This window comes from Ostrinia nubilalis, chromosome 10 (genome assembly GCF_963855985.1).
Source record: "Ostrinia nubilalis chromosome 10, ilOstNubi1.1, whole genome shotgun sequence".
NCBI lineage: Eukaryota > Metazoa > Arthropoda > Insecta > Lepidoptera > Crambidae > Ostrinia > Ostrinia nubilalis.
In genome coordinates, this window is record NC_087097.1 from 9,664,553 (window position 1) to 9,686,001 (window position 21,449).

General features: G+C 35.4%; 3 protein-coding genes across 4 annotated transcripts; 1 reads left to right on the top strand and 2 right to left on the bottom strand.

Moving 5' to 3' along the window:
- Positions 1-249: 249 nt before the first annotated feature.
- LOC135075154 (uncharacterized) lies at positions 250-8,979 on the bottom strand. Its single transcript, XM_063969503.1, has 6 exons — positions 8,240-8,979; positions 7,757-8,001; positions 7,482-7,535; positions 6,920-7,072; positions 1,401-1,487; positions 250-1,282 (listed from the first exon to the last, which is right to left on the bottom strand). Exons 1-6 carry the CDS (start codon positions 8,338-8,340, stop codon positions 486-488), a joined length of 1,437 nt encoding a protein of 478 aa, XP_063825573.1. The 5' UTR covers positions 8,341-8,979; the 3' UTR covers positions 250-485.
- Positions 8,980-9,273: 294 nt separating this feature from the next.
- LOC135075156 (derlin-2) lies at positions 9,274-12,407 on the top strand. Its single transcript, XM_063969505.1, has 5 exons — positions 9,274-9,757; positions 9,986-10,219; positions 10,521-10,643; positions 11,678-11,841; positions 11,912-12,407. Exons 1-5 carry the CDS (start codon positions 9,665-9,667, stop codon positions 12,024-12,026), a joined length of 729 nt encoding a protein of 242 aa, XP_063825575.1. The 5' UTR covers positions 9,274-9,664; the 3' UTR covers positions 12,027-12,407.
- Positions 12,408-13,059: 652 nt separating this feature from the next.
- Positions 13,060-21,017, bottom strand: LOC135075157 (protein phosphatase PTC7 homolog). Of its 2 annotated transcripts, none has more exons than XM_063969506.1 (5): positions 20,565-21,017; positions 18,867-19,046; positions 18,316-18,514; positions 14,573-14,832; positions 13,060-14,291 (listed from the first exon to the last, which is right to left on the bottom strand). In XM_063969506.1, the coding sequence occupies exons 1-5, from the start codon at positions 20,791-20,793 to the stop codon at positions 14,242-14,244; spliced, it is 918 nt and encodes a 305-aa protein (XP_063825576.1). In that variant the 5' UTR covers positions 20,794-21,017; the 3' UTR covers positions 13,060-14,241. The 2 variants fall into 2 exon arrangements, with proteins under 2 accessions (XP_063825576.1, XP_063825577.1); XM_063969507.1 differs by having other exon boundaries at positions 18,316-18,510; positions 18,863-19,046.
- Between the last annotated feature and the right edge of the window lie 432 nt (positions 21,018-21,449).

Below are 21,449 nucleotides of genomic sequence, written 5' to 3' on the forward strand. Positions count from 1 at the left end.
TCCATGCCATCATTTTTAAAATAGCTGCCACGGTATTACTCAGAGCATGCGCAGCATACTTCACCCTCATCTTAGTTTTGAATGTTGGATTTACAATGGTACTATTCAGTTTTTTAAAATTTAAAAAAATTCTGTTGTGTTCTTCTGCAACTACCAAATGCCTCCATTGTGCAATTTTTCCATCGAAAGACATATTTCCACTTTTAAAGAAATTGTTTCGTAATGATTTGAACAAGTGAGGGATGTCATCCCAACTAATATTATAAATGCGAAAGTAACTCTGTCTGTCTGTCTGTCTGTCTGTCTGTTACGCTTTCCCGCTTAAACCTCGCAACCGATTTTGATGAAATTTGGCATAGAGATAGTTTGAGTCCCGGGAAAGAACATAGGATAGTTTTTATCCCGGTTTTTGAAACAGGGACGCGCGCGATAAAGTTTTTCTGTGACAGACAAAATTCCACGCGGGCGAAGCCGCGGGCGGAAAGCTAGTAGATTATAAAAATTTTGTCATTATTTACAGAGAAAAAGTTGCTATCTATGCCTTGTCCACAGTTTCTTTTTAACATGTTAAGAGCTCCTATATTTGTAGATCCCTGATCACAAACTGTTGTTAGAACCATAAATCCGATTTCTTTTAATTTTTTGATGATGTCCGATAAAATTTTTGCCAGTTTTGCTGTTGATATTGTGCCTTCCACAAAATAGTGCGCAATATATTGCTTGTATTTATGTTTAGCACCCTGTATCATAAACACTAACGCATGGTCTGCAATTTTCTTTTCTCGTCCCATGTTCTCGCCCTCTCCATAATCCACGTAGCCATCCACTTTATCAGCAATTTCGTTATAAATTATCCGTTTCTTTAACGCCATCTCGTCAAATATTAACGAGCAATATTTATTTTCCTTTGGCATACTTGATGCTTTTGCCTCTAACATATCAATTATATTTTTATTTATACCAGGCTCCATTGGTATATTTTTTAAAATCCTTTGGAGCGTTTTAGTGCTTGGTAGCGTAAACAGCTTTTGCATATAGCGGTATGCTTTAGGGGACCGTTTAAATATAGCCAAAGCATATATTTTGTTGGCTAAAGTCCACCTTTTTCCTTGTGACTTTTTTTTGTTATTCTGCACTACATCCTTTACTAACGATGTCAGCACTTCCGAATCTAACTTGTCTAAATTCACTCTTGACTTCGCTATATTCCTTATTGTTTTTTTTGCATTTTGTAACTGTCGCCAAAGCCTCTTCTCTTTAATTGTAAATGTTGATGAAGTGTCTGTAATAAAAACATTTCCATTAGTAAAAAAAACAACATTAAAGCAAATTGAATTGAATATTGGTTAATTAATCAGCAATTTTACTTAGTTTTTTAAATTAGGTATGTTTTATCTTACCTTTCATTTCAATGTTTTTCTTAGGTCTTTTATAACTGTGGACTAATATTTCTGCCTGTGCATCTTGATGGCAAATGTTTTTATCATCTGAAATATTATAAATAGTACAAGTTTTACAAAACAATAAAACTTGTATTATTGAGCAGAGACGATGCACAGCATCTGGTGAGAGAGATGCGTCTACTTCCGGTGTAGTTTTTTACCATTTTATACCTTAAATGAAGTCATTTCCGCAATTATTTAATAGGAATTGATTTGACTTACTTCCGTTTGCCGCCATTTTAGTCACCTGGGGGCGAGCTTGCTCGGAGTTCTTCATAGAGAGCTCACCAGGAGGCCTTCTTGGGATGCTGTGCATCGTCTCTGCTCAATAATACAAGTTTTATTGTTTTGTAAAACTTGTACTATTATTCGGCATGTGACGATGCACAGCATCTGGTGAGAGACTTGTTTATTAGCTCCTGGTGACTACTTACCAATGGCGCTGTGTGATGAAAGTTTTCGAGTTTCTGTAACAGAACTAGAGTAGAACTTGATTAATTTCAGGGTATTAACATGTTTTGTTCTAAATGCCCAGTGAGAGCGGCTCTAATATCACAAAGTAAAAGGGTTTGTACTTTTGTATGTTTGAAATGAATAAACTGGAAAGCTACTGAACTGAATTCAGAAATTCTTAAAATGCAGATTGAGTGTGTATTGATATAATTTGCCCGCATGGCAGTGAGATTCATGCGAGTCATCATTATAAGTTTATATTACAGGCGTACGATGTGATTGAAGAGTATCCAACATGCTTTAGATCTGTTGATTAAAAGTTATTAATTAAATAATATCATGTTATTTGGCGTATCGATCGTAGATCAGTTAATAAAAATGTCTGCCGTATAATATTGCTATTATTGTTCTGCCTACGCCAATTTCTCATCAAATAATTTCATCTATGGCTAAATATCAACCTAAATTAAAGATGCCACAGCGAAGTCAACAATGCCAGGAGAGGTTTTAATGCCAACAGCCTTTATACTGTTTTTATTATCCATGTAGATTCCTAGTACCACTTGGTGTTGAAAAAAAAACATCCATGTAGATTCCTAGTATCACTTGGTGTTGAAAAAAATAATGTGTTATTATATTCTGCTGTTCGCCTCTGCTCGCCTGATTCCAGTAACTTACGCAACCGTAACAAGGGCACACCTATGTTGTTTTTTGGGCTTTGCTGTCATTTTTCCCAGTTGTTTGTATGATGCCGTAACGGTGCCGAACTTGCTCGTAGGTCAAGGTTTATTAACTTAATCTTGAAATTATTCAGGTGAGACTATGTTTTGTCATGTCAGCAGCTGATGTAGATGGTAGGAGAAAAATATACATAAGCTAGTTTGCGAGAAGCCTCGTAAAGGTCACATTTTATATACCTACTGTTGGGTTTAAGGCCTTTATCAGGAAGTGAAATTGGTTAAGCTTTTATGCTTAGTAAGAAAATTAAAGTTATCTTTAATATTATAGTTTTAGATTAGTAATACCAGCCCCCGTAGACAAGTAGCACTCTTTGATCGAATCGAAAATTGGATACGTTATAACTTCATACAGTAAAAAGAAGGCTTTTCGACCATCTCTCGACTGGTTTGCGATTCCAAAGTGAATTTTGTCTAGACCCACAGGGCATAAAGGTAGTAGAAGAGTAGATAAACGATTTAGTCTTGCAAATAAATCTTGCTGTCGAGCTTCAAGAGGTAAGTATATAACTACGACCGTTTTCCTTAGGCCATTAGTTTAACCACCAAGGCCAGGTTATTTTATAAGTTTTTAAAGTGGATTTTTGCCAGGTATGTTTTAGGAACGATACCTTATTAACCCCAACTCAACATACTAAAAAATTGCATGTTACCTGATCCTGACGTGCAGGTCACTATGTGGTAAGAACACGGTGGAGATTATGTATTTTCATGGGTCGGCCTCGAGCCCTGCTAAGAAAAGCCAGAAAGGCCACTTCGAGGTGCTAAGTAGCAAAGATTTAGCCTAGTTTACCACCATAGCCACCCTGGCTGAAGTCGTTGCAAAGGCTGCTGGTGAATCTCTGTGGGGTCTCTGGATATCCAGTTTCCCGAACTTTTGGAATATTTACCTTTGGATCTGAACCCAGGAGATGCCACCAAGTAGGTTGTTTTCCCCGTAAATCGACCTAGATCGTCAGATAAATTTGATTGAATCGACCTGGGAGATAGTATTTTGCGCTGTCAGAGCTATTTTTACCCGACTGAACCGGAAGGAGGTTGTTTTTCAAGTTGAAAAGTTAGAGAGACAGTTCCAATAGAGGCTCTAAATGTGCCCCTTCCTCCCTTAGTTTCGAGTATAGACTATGGTTTGATTGTCCGATAGTAAAATTAGTGAAAGCACATGAAATGAATGAAAGAATGAAAAAATCCCCCATCGCTGATTATGATTTCTGATATTTTGTAGACATCCAGAAGGTTGTTAAGAGATGCTGAGCTGGAGTCTTGTGTATTGGATCAGTTGTGTGGGGTCGAGTTGTGATGAGCCCTCACTGGAGATCAAGCTGACCATTATAGGCACTTGTCGAGTCGTATAGATTTCGTATTTACCGACAAAACCCTAGAGATGACGACTTGTTGAACCTGAGTTCACGTAATTGACAAGGTTTAAAGTGTTCCAGAAGATAAAATGTTACACACTAACCTTCCGTTCTAGTGGTTGCTGTCTCGTCTGGTTTGTCAAAGGTGACGAGGTTTAGTAAGTAGTTTGTGATTGTATCAATGTTTTTCGGTATGCAGTAGAGAACGAGAGATTGATATAATTTTAGGGTACCTTGACAAGACATGCGGAGAGGCCGGCGGTGTCTCTGTGATCGGTATCTATATTGTTGTACCTACTGATTAGGACGTTTAATAGAATAGGTTGTTTGGTCTGTTCTTCTTGCGAAGGAATATTGTGGGTAGCAGGCTTCTGCTGAGCGGTGCCTTATCTGGTAATTTCAGCACTTGTTTTAACAGGATTTCGGTTTATTTGGTCAGCGTTAGACAGTCAAGAGTGTTGAGACGCTGAATATAGCACGGCGTTGCGGGGGCAAGCACCGGCTTGGAGTTGAATGGCAGACGCATCCCTGGAACCATTGTCAGGTAACAGGTTGACCTCCGCAGTCTGATGACGCCTGCTCTTGCCCAAGATATGTTCAAAGGCAGCATCCATAGAATTTGCCGAGTGGAAAGTCACTTGATTTTGCTATTCTTATTTGGTCAGCGCTAGACAGTCAAGAGTGTTGAGACGCTGAATAAAGCACGGCGTTGCGGGGGCAAGCACCGGCTTGGAGATGAATGGCAGACGCATCCCTGGAACCATTGTCAGGTAATAGGTTGACCTCCGCAGTCTGATGACGCCTGCCTTTGCCCAAGATATGCTCAAAGGCAGCCTCCATAGAATTTGCTGAGTGGAAAGTCATTTGACTTTGCTATTCTTATTTGGTCAGCGCTAGACAGTTAAGAGTGCTGAGACGCTGAATAAAGCACGGCGTTGCGGGGGCAAGCACCGGCTTGGAGGTGAATGGCAGACGCATCCCTGGAACCATTGTCAGGTAACAGGTTGACCTCCGCAGTCTGATGACGCCTGCCACTGCCCAAGATACGCTCAAAGGCAGCCTCCATAGAATTTGCTGAGTGGATAGTCATTTGACTTTGTTGTTCTTATTACGCTGCCCTGCCCTTCATTTCTAATGAATTTTATAATTATTGATTTATTGGTCGTCTTGAGACCTGAAGGGACTGATTTGGAATCCTTGGCTTTTTGTTCTAAATCGAAGGGAGTTATTTTGAGGCTTATGTATTTGCTTTAAAGATAATGAGATGTGTAGGTAAAGGTTACTTACTTATCAGTATTTGACGATTTTTAAGAACTAATTTAATCAGTCTAAGCAAATAAAGATACGTTTTGATTTTGCTTGAAATGACCGGCTACAGAACCAAGGTCGGATTAATTTTTAGATATCACCGGTACTAGCACAGGGTGAAAAATCCAGCACTGGGAGGGTGCTCCTCGCACAGTGCTTATTAGGAATTTTAGCCAGGATACGCTCGTGACATGTTCAAATTCAAAAACGTTTATTGCATGTCACATTACAATTTATATGTTGTTGCAAAATAGACGTATACATGTTCGATGCACTCAGCACATTTTGTCACACTTATTAAGCTTGTTGATTTGCAAAAAAAAAGAACACTAGAATTTAATAATTCAAGGTGGAAGCTGGCTCAGTGTTGGGGGTAGCCGCCCAGTCTACTAATAGTTGTAGTTTAAAGTGCTTTGTTGATGTGGTAAAGCATTTGTAGGTGCTTTATTTTATGAGCACAATGAGCCTTTTTAAAGTGGTATTTATTAAGAAATTCGTACCAGAAAGAGTTATCGTTCGATTGTGGTGATGCTAACAACGTATTTTAATTGGTAATGTTTAAGATTGGGGCTGACGGGGCCGCCGTTAAAATTGTATAAGATGGTGGTGGATATCAATTTATTTATACAATATAGAGATTTTCGAGAATGCTCATTTGATCGAAAAGAGTGTTAAAACTATCAGAATCCCACATACCTCGTTTCATCCGTTTTGAATCTCGCCGGTGTCCGAGTTTCTCCGGTATCCGACGCTCTGGGTCCACCTGCTCGTCGTCCGGAAGACACTCGTCCAACTCGACACTCACCCGTTGGCGCCAACCACCATCACGTACATGTAGTTCGCGGTCACACACGCGCGGTCAATTGCACTTTTTAATTTTAAACTTAGTATAATAACATTGAGAAATAAATTATTTCAGTAAAAATCTGAGCAGAGTTTCTGCTTACGATGTTACTAGTTCGAAAGTTAAAGACGCTATGAAGAACTCCGAGCAAGCTCGCCCCCAGGTGACTAAAATGGCGGCAAACGGAAGTAAGTCAAATCAATTCCTATTAAATAATTGCGGAAATGACTTCATTTAAGGTATAAAATGGTAAAAAAACTACACCGGAAGTAGACGCATCTCTCTCACCAGATGCTGTGCATCGTCACATGCCGAATAATATGCAAATTAGTTTAAAATTTATTTTGTTGTTTTATGAAACATTATTTCCAAATCAATCAATCATTATCAAGTTTTAAAAAAATGCAAAGACAGGATAATGATAGCTCTTCTCATAAAATATGAAGCGTGGGCCCACCTTCAATAACAATGACATAATATTAAATTAAAGGCATTTAGAGGTTTTAATGTTCTGCATTCTGGATGCGGTCTGCGGGTATGTCAAGACAATCTGTAAGTGGTCGTGATAAGGCAATCAGTCACGTGTGCTTTGCGTTCTTTGTTCGTATCCGCACGGTCAAATCGCATTAATATAAAATGTACAGAAACCTAGAATGTTGTAGGTACATATAAGTTCATTTTGACCTGACTGCAGACTGCAGAACGCATCCAGGGTGGCATTCTTTAGTTTGAGGGAAGGCATATTTTAGAAGGTAAATAATTAGTTTGTACACTTACCATGAGTAATGGGTTTATAGGTCATATGTTCTGGTGCATTGGAAGTAGAAGGAAGAGGTTCAAAAGTTGTTTTCGCAGAAATACCAGAATCTGGTATGTCCACAGCTCCCAAACATGTTGAATTTAGTTGTTTGGTTGTAGTTATAAGGGGAACTGAAAGCAGATAATGAAATGTGAATTGGGTAATAAAATGTCATGTTCTTACCCAACTTTAGGGTACAATCAGTCTAGTACATGTCTTGCTCACATTAAAAATTACTAGCTTATAAATATTATTAAACTAGCTGACCTGGCTAATTAATGTAGATTGCCTAAAATTTTTCAAATTGGTCTGGTACTTTTTTTGAAGAATTTGTATTACACAAATTACTAAAGTCCCTCTAACTCAACACACATTCTAAGCTAAATTGTGTTACGAGTGGGTTTACTACAATATTCAAGCTGTGGGGTTCTAACCCGCACTTTAGGCTATCTTGGCTTCGAGTTACGGAGCCGATCAAATACAAACAAACAATTAAATATTTCCTTTTTATATTATTAGTATAATTTTAGATAAACATACCTCGTTCAACTGGATTTGACTTCTTTGGAATGCAATATGAATGATCATAAAGAACTGTAACAAAGTATAGATATAATTAATAATTGAAATTATATATTATTTATTGATAAGCATACAACACATGTTTGTGGTTACAAAGAAAGAACCTTGTTAAATTGCATTCGGTTGGTTTGTTTTGGAAACCAAAGAAAATTAATTAAGACATCTAAATAATTCAGAAAAATTGATAGATAGTAAATTAAATTTAAAAAAAATAATTGAAGTCATCATCATACCTGTCTTGAGGTTTTCTTTATTGGAGTCTTTTACATGAAGAGGAAACTCTGTCAAAACTTCATCTGGCAAGATGGGATTGCTCAATTCCAGTGTTGGAATAGCTGAGTTCTTCAGCCGAGTTCCTTTGGCATTGAAGGATTCAGGAGTGAAGTGCCCACCACAAACAAACTTCAGTTGGTGTAACTTTTCAATAGGTACATATGCTAAGTCTTCTATGCCAGCATTTTTAACCCACATTCGACAACTGAAATAAGAAATACCTATTAGAAAAGAAAAAGAATAACAAACTGAAATTTATTCATCAACTAATTTCTTTTAGTACCTATTGTTATGCAATTCATTTTCAGAGTACGAAACAAAATACTGAAATTAAAAATTGGTTATGGTTATTTACTGTATGATTAAAAATATTAATCCCAGCCTTTAAGTTTACACAATCAGTAAAATTATCTTGTAATAAATGAGTGTTATTAGAAACTTACCGGTCAGAATCCAGAGGAAACCTACTCAAAAGTAAGGGTGATCCACCACGACTTCGCCTCTTATTACAAATAACGCACTTCTTGTTGTTTCTACTCTCCATTATCAGTAGAAGCCTAAAATGAAATAGGTATTAATTAAACAAAGCCTATAATTTCTCTCCAACCAGTGTCAATGCCCTGGTTCATGCATTTACCAGTTTTGAAAGTACATTTACATTTTCATCACATAGGGTTGTTTTTAATGAAAAATAGATTTGTAATAGATCTAATATTTCAAGTAAGTAGATAACATACCCATTAAACAGAAAAGTAAATAAGAGTTTAAACTTCTGTAGAAGTTGAAACACAGCTTATTTAAAAGAGTCTCTATCTCACAAAAAACATAACACTGAACAGCAAACTTTATCACGCCCGATACGGAGGAACTTAATCAACTCAACGTAAACGACAGAAAAGTTTATTTACAGTAATATTGCACCAAATCTGAGAAAATCACTTCACACGAATCAATTCGCCGGTTAAAAACTCAAACTCAATTGACAGACATTTTTTTTCATTTGTCAAACTAACAATACTACCAACATAAGGACACTAACAATTATTTTTAGTATGGTGGTATTGATCCGCGGGTTCCCCTGCTGTAGTGAAATCAATCCAAAATGCACTTTATTGCTTAAGGGATAAGGTTGTATATCAATTGCTACATATAGAGACTAGTTTTTGTATGAGAAGTGTCTACCCACTGGACTGTGTGGCTGGCTGACTGAACGACATTGACATTGACATAAATGGTTATTTAAATTGCCTACGAAGTTGTTGAAAATTATACAGTAAGTTGTAATTTTTCGACATCACGGATTGGCCTATTCTATCAAAGAAGACACGTAATTGGTGGATAGATTTTAATTCATAAAAAAACTGCAGGCAATAAAAGCATCAGTTGGACAAATGTCATTGTCAGTGTAACAATTGTTTTTTTTTTTAAGTTAAGTTTCTTTTTCGTTCCCATTTTTGTTACAGTCGTTGCTATGACATGAGCTATCAAACAATTTCAAGGTGTTAATATGGTATGCTTTGTATTTTTTAAGCATTTTATCTGTAAAAGAATATGCCTTAATCATTAGAAATGTCATTAATGACATGTCATGATAATCCAAAGCAATGTCAAATCATTGAATTTAAACCTTAAAATACAGTTTAATTGGCCGAAATAGATACGTACACCAATTTCTAGAAGTTTAATAAGAACTACACCGAAGCTGCACAATGAAAAGCATTGTTTGCTTGGTATAAAGACTAACCACGTATACCATTCACGTGAAATACTGATGTGGCCCAATGATAGTCGTTTACACTAAGGTCTATCAAATTTAGTGACTTTTTACGATAAACAAATGGTATAGTGTTCTCCAAAATATATCTAAGATGGCCTATCAAACTCTTCTCCAAGAATATATGCTGATACCTCCTGTGACCAGAGCATACACTACAGCCTGTGTTGTCACTACTTTAGCTGTTGTAAGTACCTACAAGTACATAATTTGCTGATCACAAAAAAGTCAAATCCACTAAGCTCAGCTATAAAGCCTAAGATGTTACTAAAGAAGTTGTATGCAGCTAACCATTATTAGAACTATTTTTATTCTAATAAAACTTAGTCTTTGTTTGCATTAAGAGAAATACACCTTTAAAAGAAAACATTGACAGTGATTCTATACTACAGACTAATGGTTTTGTTTGTTTCAGCAACTGGATCTTGTTTCTCCATTTCAGCTATATTTCAATCCAATCTTGATACTAAAAAGATACCAACTATGGAGACTAATAACAACATTCCTGTTCTTTGGGAATTTAGGATTCAATTTCTTTTTCAACATGATATTTACATATAGATACTGTCGAATGCTAGAAGAAGGGTCTTTTAGAGGAAGAACAGCTGATTTTGTTGTGATGTTCATGTTTGGAGGTGTTCTCATGATTGTATCCTTTGTAAAACTATATCTAATAATTTATTACAAGTGTTGATTTTCAGTTTCATCAGCTACAGGATAATCACAAAGTTACCAATTCTGCCCCCTCTTATTTTATTTTATTCCATAATGGAATCTAGAAGTTTTTCAAGCTCAAATGGCAATAAAAAATTTCTAAAGTTTCATAAAATATGTATTTCTTTACATTATGCAGTTGAATTTCTTTAAGATTTGGGATTGGTGTGACTTGAATTGAATATTTAAAACAAAGTTTATTTTATTAAGAATAATTTCCTCAGCAAAATATACAGCTATGTGCGTTCTTCGTTAATTTATTATTTTTAGGTCAAGCATTCACTATCATGATTGTGTATGTTTGGTCTCGACGTAATGTGTTTGTGCGAATGAACTTTTTTGGGCTAATGAACTTCCAGGTAATAATAAAGTTTAAGAGATAAATTATAAAGTTTACGCTTAACCTTTAACTATGGACATCGGGTCTCAGAGGCCCACCCCCCTTTCCGATTTCTCGGTTTAAACACCTTCCCGCCACGTGTTGCTCTCGACCATCTCAGTAGCTTCAGTTTTAACTGTGTTTGGACCGAGGAGGCATAAAATCGCGTCTTCTGGCACTTACTACGTGAGTAATAATCATTTAAAATTTTGTCCGGGTCTGGGAGACCCGATGACTTTAATTTCCATACAAACGTCTTGTATGGATGTGACTTGTCAACTATATTTTTTTTATATTTTATTATTATAATCTTAAGTAAATTATTCTAGTTTAAGAATACATAGTGGCAGAAAGTATCTGAGTACATCAGCTATGTTATTAGCCCAACTATCTAAAGAACATTTCAGGAGTAAGGTATTAATTGTATACGATTCTGCTTTTGAGTTTAGATGTCTTAGAATTCACCATTGCTGCAGATTCCGATTCTGAATGATGTACATTTTGCCTACTTAAGTTCTCAAAGAAAGATAACACATGCCTGTGGAAATAATTTGTCTTTAGTGTTCTAGGCCACTGTGTATAAGTTTAGTAACTTTAACCCTTGTCAAAAATTTTATTTTATGTCCTTCAGAAATTCTGTTCATGTTTTTATGTTACATGGTTATTAATTAGCAAAGAAAAAAATATTACTTTCATTTATTAATGATCGACTGTAATCAAGGAGCCTATATGTGATGGCAAGTCAATTTACTCTGAAAAATGTCTAAGTTTTTTAAATTTGCAAAAAAATAATTAAATGATGGTTAAAATTTGATTACATTTACTACTAAATCCTTTATTAATAGTTTTAAGATATATATCAACTCTAATAAATTCAAATTGATTCAGATATGAAAATAAGAAGAATGTTAGATAGGGGTCTGTGAGACCCGACGTCCATGGGAGTGTGATTATTTTTTCACGTCCATAGTTAAAGGTTAAATACAGTTTTTTAATTATTTTCTTTTTTTACAGGCTCCTTATTTGCCTTGGGTATTACTTGGCTTTTCTGTCCTGCTTGGTAATTCAATATCAGTAGACCTAGTTGGGATGGCCATTGGTCATGTATATTTCTTCATGGAAGATATCCTACCACGCCAACGTGGAGGGTATAGGATATTAAAGACACCACTGTTTCTGTAAGTGGTTTCTTGCAATTATCCATTTTGGAATAAAGTACAACATATTATACATATATTTTTCTTTCAGGAAAAAACTGTTTAACCCTCGAGAAGAGTACGAACCTTTGCCTGAATTGGCCCATATCAGGCCTGGTGGATTTGACTGGCGCCGACGTGAGGATGATGATGAAGACAACAGGTAAACAACACCTCCATGATGAAGCAAATGCCAAACATAGGGTAAATGGTTAATAATAATTTTATCTTTAGGATGAGATGTATCAGTGGTATGTATAAATAGTTATTGAGATGTTCTATTTTGTATGAGTTTTAAATTAGGACTGCACAAAATGCAATAAATATTTTTTCTGCTTTTCGCCAATAAACCTAACCTCTGGGAAGTGTAATTGTTAGCACTGTAAGTCATAATGAACCACAAACATGTAGGTACAAATAAATTAAAATATCCATACCTTTTATTCATCCATACTAGTTTAACTTTTAATGAATGTATTTAATAGATATCAGTTTTTGTGAATACATACATTATCATATTAAATAAAGATTTTGATTTTTTGGGTGTATTTTGTGTGACTTCTTTGGGTACTTAACGCGGCAATAGCCCAACAGTCAGTCTGGCCGACTCAAGATCCGAGGAACACTGCACTTGTTCGAAACTCCCGCGCCGTTGGACTATTGTGGTGAACTCGTAACACGAAGTATAATTTAGCTTACCAGTCGTCGTAATTAATACGTAAATACTTACATAACTTGTACTTGCAAATTGCAAAGATTGATTGTTATACATACATACTCGTACTAAATATTAGTAAATAAATATCGCTTTGCTCGGTGGTTACCGTACCGGACTACGAAGCTACTCAGATAGCGGGTTCAAGTCCCGCTCGGGCCATTATGTTAGTGTGCTGAGCACGAGAATTACCACGAGGGGTTAAAGGAACTATTAGTAATTAGGTACCTACGCATTACAAATTATTTTATGAAAAAAATATGTACCTATTAACGAACTAAACAGAAGAAAAAGAGTGCGTAACTTCGTTATTAATATACTGGTTTATCGGTTTAGCTAGACACATTCCCGTAATGCTTGCAAATTACCCCCTGAGTGCCCAAAATATAATTCACTCTAAATATATTGTTTGGACCACTTCTTTCCATACCATGCTCTTAAATGTAAAGGTAGGTACATTTTCCTACAGTAAAACTACAAACAGATTATGATCAGCATTGTTTATTGATAATCTTTTCACACAAGGCTTTTTGACAAAAATTCTTCAGTCATTCTGTATAGCGAATAAATAACCTAGTATTTAAACGCAATAACACAAAATTAAATAGGTTATAAGAAATTTTAACGAAAATAAAAAATATTGCAAATTATTTCAAGTACCTAATTAAAAATGGGTATGTTTTTACCAGAACGGCTTTGAAGACAAAGTCAAAACAATACCTAAACTGGATGCATGAAGCTAGAGGCTCACAAGGTCGTATTTACATTATTCATTAATTAATGTCACATCACATTAAATACATTTTTTTTAGTTACTCATCTCAAGTGCTTAGATAAATAACAACATACAAAGACATAAGTAGTTGCTCAAAACTTAATTTAGAATGAAGATATTCAAAGAAAATACAAGTGTTACATTCATAAAACCGTTCTTCTGATATCTTAATTAAACTATAGTAACAACAAGGACAGTAAACCTAGATACGTCAGTCTTCATTCAAACATTCCCAAGGTCGTGTGACTCGTTACATCATCATCACTAAACGGTTACTTCAATTTTCATAATCACCTGCATCTCAACATAAAGAAACTATAAAAATATAAAAAAGTTAAAAACAAAACGGCCATATTCCTGGATTATTTTTAAGCACAAAAGAAGTATTTTATCAACAGAGTTGAACTTCACATTTTGATAAATGATATAATTATTACTTCTCAAAATGAAGACAAAAGTTATATTATAATGCTATACAAAGCAAAGTATTGATTTCTTATTGCTCTTTATTGACTCAAGGAAGTTACAGTAGAGATAACTTTCAAAGATAGTAGCACAAAACTGACAGACGATCAAAACAATTCAATATCACCACAAGGGACTAGTGTACTAGTCTGTCGTTAAAACGTAATAAAATCACATATTTTACACTCATTATCAGATCCTATACACACACCGCGCATAACAAAACGTATTTTATACTAAAAAAATTACAACTCAAAAGTAAAGTTGTTTACTACTTGATGTGATCTGAAGCACAACATCGAATATTATGATCCAGTTAGCAAGTTTTTGGTGTCGTTGTTATCTCTAATTCTACTAATTTTACATTTCAAATGGTTTTGAATTAAACAAGTGCCTATAAATCTATCTAAATCACATGGAGACATTTTCATAGTGCTACTATAGCTAGTAGAACCGTTATGTCGTCTGGTTTCCCACCTGTAAATACAGAAAGACAATGGTTATTAATTGACAAACTATTGTTCAGCAGTTTATCTTTGTACACTATAATAATATTTTAATTTGTATTGTTTATTTGAGAGAAACTAGAAATGCTCAATAGTCTAAAAATACGACGACGACGTTTCTACGCCGTTCCCGTGTAGCTTATCGCGAAACTGTACAGTTGCACGAGAAATAAGAGTGTTTGAAACAAACACGTAAACAAGGGTGCATGCGGGAAATAATGTAAACAATAAATAGACGATAAAATGTCTCACCAATAGCATCTATTCCGTTCTGCCGTGCGCTTTTAGCGAACGGTGACATGTAGCATCCGTCGAATGAGAGGTTTCGCGCCATCCAAGCTATGGAGTTGGCGACCGCCTGCAGTCGCTGCGAGTCGCCGGCGAGCCCCTGTGCCCTTCGCATCTCGGCTACCAGCACTGGTTCTGGCACGTTGTCGAACACGCCGTCAGTGGCGACGAGGATCACGTCGCCACACTCCACCGTGAATTCCGACGTCTCTGCCGATTCTGGCCTGATAAGTAAAAGAGGTTCCGAGTTATACTGAGCAGTTTCTTACGGTAATTGATGGGAAGGCAGTTTCGTATTACATTCTTGAAAAATAAACAAAAACCATAAGTAATTCTAGCTGGGAGGGAATCCTACTATCCTACCTAATATACTCAACATCAAATAAATCGCACCTTCCGCGACGCGAACTTTAAAGATTTTCTTCTGACACAATCATGGTACCCCAACAATATTGGTATTATTTGAAAGCCCAATAAATATCCTTAAAGAAAAATACATTCAATTTCTTAATAAATGATTAACATATACCATAAATGTGACTTGAAAAAAGACCTCACTTTGGGCTCACCTCTGGGATCAATTAGACCAATTTTTATGGTAATAAAACCAAATAATGATCTCACGTGTCCTCTTTAACCGATGGATAGCGATTAATCCCAACTTAACAGTTTTATAGCCATAAAAGTTGGCTCAAGCGTAACTACCTATTTTTTGAAGAAGTGACTCTGGATCCTTCTTAAGACACATTTTTGGGGTAAAAACCTTTCCTATAATGAACTCAAGTTTAGAACTAGGCTTTTAAGTAGTGCCAATATTGGTGGGAAGTGGGGATGCATACGTTTAAAAGTGCTTGTCGCGGGAGGTGCGATTTATTTGACGACGAGTGTATTATAAAGGCGAAAGTTTGTGTGGATGTTTGTTACTCTTTCACGCAAAAACTACTAAACGGATTTTGTTGAAACTTTACAGTATTATTATTTGTAACCCTGATTAACATATAGGCTATAATTTATGCCAATCTGTGGCACTAAATTTCACGCGGGTGAAGCCGCGGGCATAAGCTAGTTTTAAATAAATATCTAAGTTCTACATATTATTATTTATTTACAATGCTACGCTTTATGCTAATGTAGCTACAATGGCTTGAATTGTCGATAGCATCAGAATACGAAAGTGGAAACTGTCTCTTTTTAAATGAATTTTTTGTTTGACTCCTAGCAAGAGTTTGCATGAATTTGGAATGATTCTAGATTTTCTGTTACTTAGATAAAAAAGTGAATTACTTTATCTCCCTCCCTCCACCCAAAACAATGTCAAAAAAAGCAATTTAGATTATGGTACAGAATTTCAAGGTATTTTAGAAAGTATTGCAAGGTCGAATGAACATTAATCAGGGAAAGTATGAATGACGCTGTGCTTAAAAATAAAAAAGTAGTTACACAAAATCGAACTCACTAATTTCATGGTAACATTCACTTGACCGCAACCCGTAACTGGGTACTTGGCCAAAGTCGAGACATCTCTGATATTGAATGAACCATATTATGAGGCATTAATAAATATTATGATACTGCGTGTGCATGCAATTTCATTAGCGAGGTCATAACGATTCTAATACATGATGCGTAATCATAATCAACCTCTCTCAGGACACTCCAGAGGACATAGAGGATAATACTGCTTCAATTTAATCCAGCTTAGTCTGGTGCTTACAGACTCACTAATAAAAGGAGATAATGGTAGTTTTATGACATAATAAATAATATAACTCTGATTGTCTTTGTGACCAGTTATAGAATAGGCTTGGTGCCAATGTTTACAACTTGCGTAATATGGTATTTCTTATTAATAATGCTCGTTTGGTCTTTTCCTAATGATCGTGATGATGTACACAGTAATTTTAAAGAGGATTATTGGGAAACTGTTCTCAACTTTTTCTTTCTATTTCACAAGTTTTAAGTGCTCTATTTGTAAGCGTAATGGTATCCCGAACTGAACTGTCCAAATCCATAATGTTTAGCCCGACTCGGCTCGTATAAACCAGTTTATTGCGAATTTAATAAAAGGCACACTGACCGTACGTTATGTAGGTAGGCGCCATGTCATGATACAGCGTATCTTGTTTTCGTTACTTTAGCAAACACTGTTATCCTATTATTTTATCCTTATCACACATTTTATAATGGATAAGACTTATTATTAAGGGCTTGAAATGATACAATGAATGAAAGTAAATATGAAATAAGATAGAGCAATCACAGCAGACATATTTTCTGCTGTATTTATGAAGTAGTTACGGACAGGCAACGCCCCCATAGTACCCAAATACACACACTGTTTTTTTAATGAGTTTCGAGTGCTATTTTGTCGTTCTCTCGAGTCAATCACGTAAACATTATTCCATAAATTTCAAGTCATCACGTGAACCTGGCAGAGATCCAATGCGCTAAAAATTCTAATATTAGTGCATGCAGAAAATACAACAGGACCGATTGTGGAATGAGCACATGACTACTGATCCCGTGTTATTAAAAAGCAGTCTTATGACTTGTGAAGCTTAAAATACGTGTCTTGTTTAGGGCGCGCCCGATACAATCATTATATTACAGTACAGTACAGGTATTATTTTAGTATACTCTATATCTGTTTGGATATTACTTTTTTATGGCTATTGGAATGGCTACCGCTCGTCTGTATAATTATAACGGAATGCGTTGCCAGAATATTGGAAAATAGTAGTAGCGAGTATTTATTGACTAGGCTTCTATGTAACAAGCAAGGTCTTGCTAATAGTCTAGCTGGAGATGTAACTATGATTATGATAGACAAAATCCGGAAAAAGAACATCCGTGTCTGCTAAGTGCCGTAAACAACAAGGCGAAGGAACGAGAAGCCGTCGCACTCGGACAGTACAATAAAGATAAAATTATAGGTCAATGCTTATTTATCCGATTTTTATACCAACATGATGCAATAAAGCATCATTACGAATATAAAGGTAATGAGGTAAATGACGGTACGGATATTGAGACTGAGAGCTAATCCCAAAGAATTTGACGATAATTCTTTCTATCTCATACCTACAGTACATACAGGGTTATTTCTAAAAATAAATACTAGAAAAAATAGCATTTACAGAGAACGTGTATCTTTATCATTCAGATTAGAATTCTCCTGACACAAATCTAAGCTGACACACTTATCCATCCAACTATCATCTCAAGACCTTGAATGTAATATTTACACCATTATCTTTATTGAAATAACCTTTTGCTTCGGTACGGCTATTTCTGACGCACTTTCTAAGTATTTACTGTAATGTTTAAGTTACTATTTCATTAGACTAAACAAAATTCAGAACTTTTTGATTTTTAAGTAGTTACTTACTAAACAATCACTAATAAAACAGAATATTTATTTCAATACCTAAATAAAATAGGATGTAATTGCAAAAGCGATAATAAGGCATGCAAAGGTAAGGTACTATACAGGGTGGTGCAAAAATTAACGTCGTTCTACCAAAAAATCTCTATTGAAAGAAAGATGTCTTTCACAAAATAAGTCTTAATAAATGTCAGGGAATTGAAGATATAACTCTTCACATACATACATGGAAATGCGTAGTCGTAAATAAAAACTATGGCAAGCTATATTTGGGACTTATGCCCTGAAAGGGGTCCACATACTAATAGAGTTTGAACAGTACCTGTCACTAAGGACGTTCCTGTCATGTCCTGGTGGTGGTAAGCTGAGCTGGTACGGTGTGTTGAAGTAATGCTGCTGCTCGTGCGAGCGGTGCACCACGCGGCCGCCGCGGATCACCATGTACCCGCTGTCGCCTATGTTGGCTGCGCGCATGATACTCTCTCTGCGGTCTAAGATCATCACGCACGCTGTGCTACTGCCTGTCAAGGAATTAAAGGAATGTCAGTACAGTTGGTAAGGCATTTGGCTGAAAAAAAAAGGGAAAAGGGCAAAAGAGTTTGAAGAAACGACTTTTAGGGCGCCTTTAAATTAAGAGGCGTGAGGAAGCGCTGCAGTGGCACCATTTCCGCGCCACCATTACTAATTAGCGCAACTTGTGTCTTGTTTGTCACAGGCTCACAGTAGTCTCAATTTATTGCATGTGATTGAACTAAATACAATGAAAATTCAAATTAAAGTTCTAATTAGAGAAGAGAAATCTTATTTAAATATATTTGCATATAGACAAAAGGCAATTAATTTATCCATATTACCAAATCAAGTAATACATACCTAATATAGGTTTCTTGTGTTCCAGTAATTCATAATAGGATTTAGCTAGCAGATCCCCAGGTTCTGACAATTTGAAATGACCCATTTGAACTAGCCTCTCGCACGTCCTCATGAGATACGAGGAGAATTCGCCCGGATCAATGCCGTACGCGCGCCAGCCTCCCACTCCATCAGCGACTCCTAAGAAGAATACAATAGGTGATAAATAAGATAATAATGTAAAGTGATAATATCAGGACACAATGCTGAGCAGATGCCATTTTGGTTCAAACATGTACAAATACTTTGAACTGTATAAAATTGTAATGATGGTTTTGGACCAAATAAACATTTTTCTTTCTTTGTTTCTAGACATTTTTGTACAGATCAAGGTTAATACAGTCATCTTATGTACTTGTAATAGAGCCAATGTTACATCAAAAATTTTAAATCTGATGTGCATAAGAGGGCAAGAGGCATCCATACATAAGAGGGGTATTCAAAAAGTAATGAGAATGGTTTACTTTTTGAACAACCCTAGTACAACAATAGAATCATGTCAAACTACCAACCAATGTGAGTCTACTAACTACACACACTACTACACTGTAGTACTGTACTTTAAAACAAACCAGAAACCATTAACTTTATGATTTTGTTTGACTTTTTCTAAAATAGACAAGCCTACACTGCTAACACACCCTGTATTACAACACCAGTCTACTTATAGCTTCACTGAAAAAGAACAAATTGTAAAAATAATGATAAACAGCTAAGGTATGTGTTAGTTTTTACTGAACCAATTTTATTTTTAGATGATCACATAACTTGTCATAATGCCCACCCACCTTGTCAAAGTACCCATTAACATTCAGTTTCATTCTAACATCAAATCATGTTGAATAAGCAATAAAAATTATTGAAATGAATTAAGTACCTACTTGTTTTATTGAGAAATAATTGTTAAATGTATGGTAGAAAAATATTATGCATTAGGGTGGATACTCTAATCACTAGAGCATCCACCCTAATGCAGACACTAGTCTAGTGTCACACCAGAAAAAGTAATAGGTACACCATTTCAATGACAAAACCGAAATGTTAATTTTCTTTCAATTTTAATCATTTTTGTTTCTATTTGTTACCAGTTTCTTTCATATTTGAGTTTCCTAAATAAATAATACTTTCTATAATTTAATTCCTTTCAAAAGAATGGTGGTAATAAATGTATACAGGGTGTGCTCTTAATTTTAAATGCAATAACATGAATGAATACATTCTGGGTCTACTGCTTGTTTACCAAATTTACTATTTAAAGGCGAACAAATTATATTTAAAGTTTATATAAAAACAATGCTAAATTGTCATTCTAATAAGAATGTTTATGGCTTTCACGACAAATAAGAGAAAAAAAGACATTTTATAAGTTTCTAACTGGTTAGACAGTCTTGTGATTTTGAATAAAAAATATCCAAATTCTGCACAAAAACAATTTAATTGCTATTATTGCTTTAAACATAATTCTGATACATAAACAAGGCTACATTTGACTGAAATAAAAGACTGGAAAAACATACTTTGCTAAAATTGAAACAATGACAAGTTACCAAGGCAGACCATATTATCACAATACATCAACAACAAATTCAGGAATAATAATAATAAATGATCAAATTAAGCCCAAACATAAACTATAGGTTTGAAAAGCTTTTTACTTACCAATAACATCCGCATTATTGAAATGAGTGGAAAACCATGCGTCGTCTCCGAATTGACCTTTATGTGTTCTTCCATTAGCAATGTCTTTGGGAAAGCCACATACTACCGAAACTAAATACGGATATTTCTTATTTGAAACATTTAATTCAGTAGCACTCGAGAAACTCAGAAGTCCGTTTCTAATAACACGTGATACCACTCTGCCTGTCCAGAAAATAGACTGCATCATTCATTAGTTGTTTGGACTTTACCACCAGCCATTCACCAATGAACAACCGATACAAATAACACCATAGTCAGAAACATACTATAACTAAAACTGATCACTGCACCAACACCATTTACAAGAGACCACCACAGAATAATTGGTAAAGAAAGACGTATTTTACAATACAATTCCCATGATCTTTGGATCTTACGTCTTGTGACCGTGCGAGCAACCATAAACTAGAGAATAATGGCAACCAGAGACTATAGAGCTAGTAACGTCAATTGAGCTGTCAATAATAAAGGCATTGCTACACAATTACTTTATAATGCCACGGTTATGATTAGCTCTTTAGCTCATTTATCAAAGAACACAAGTGCTAATGGTAATCAAAATTCAAATAGCCTACGAAATGTAAAGAATCGTCGTTTATTTAACTACGGTTTAATTAGTAATTAATACCAATTGTTTAATTTTTGGTACTTAATCAATATTTTTCTTTCTTTCTAGTAGAGATCCGCTCGAAGTAACAACAACTTTAAAAATGCTTACAAATATATCTTCATCATCGTCCCTTCAGTTTCTGCTTTCAGCTAACATATTCACGAGCTAACTATTTTGGCATAATTTTGGTTTTGTGGTTTCGTCGACACTGACTTCTTCGAAATCGAAATTCG

What these genes read in the sequence shown, in the direction of transcription:
- LOC135075154 (XM_063969503.1), bottom strand. Translation starts at nt 8,340, where the DNA reads ATGGAGAGTAGAAACAACAAGAAGTGCGTTATTTGTAATAAGAGGCGA. An exon ending in TTTCCTCTGGATTCTGACCG is followed by an intron (nt 8,002 to 8,239) that starts GTAAGTTTCTAA and finishes TTCTTATTTCAG; the next exon opens with TTGTCGAATGTGGGTTAAAA. An exon ending in TAAAGAAAACCTCAAGACAG is followed by an intron (nt 7,536 to 7,756) that starts GTATGATGATGA and finishes ACTTTGTTACAG; the next exon opens with TTCTTTATGATCATTCATAT.
- LOC135075156 (XM_063969505.1), top strand. Translation starts at nt 9,665, where the DNA reads ATGGCCTATCAAACTCTTCTCCAAGAATATATGCTGATACCTCCTGTG. An exon ending in TTGGGCTAATGAACTTCCAG is followed by an intron (nt 10,644 to 11,677) that starts GTAATAATAAAG and finishes CTTTTTTTACAG; the next exon opens with GCTCCTTATTTGCCTTGGGT. An exon ending in TTAAAGACACCACTGTTTCT is followed by an intron (nt 11,842 to 11,911) that starts GTAAGTGGTTTC and finishes TTTTTCTTTCAG; the next exon opens with GAAAAAACTGTTTAACCCTC.
- LOC135075157 (XM_063969506.1), bottom strand. Translation starts at nt 20,793, where the DNA reads ATGATGCAGTCTATTTTCTGGACAGGCAGAGTGGTATCACGTGTTATT. An exon ending in CAATAATGCGGATGTTATTG is followed by an intron (nt 19,047 to 20,564) that starts GTAAGTAAAAAG and finishes TATTCTTCTTAG; the next exon opens with GAGTCGCTGATGGAGTGGGA. An exon ending in ACACAAGAAACCTATATTAG is followed by an intron (nt 18,515 to 18,866) that starts GTATGTATTACT and finishes ATTCCTTGACAG; the next exon opens with GCAGTAGCACAGCGTGCGTG.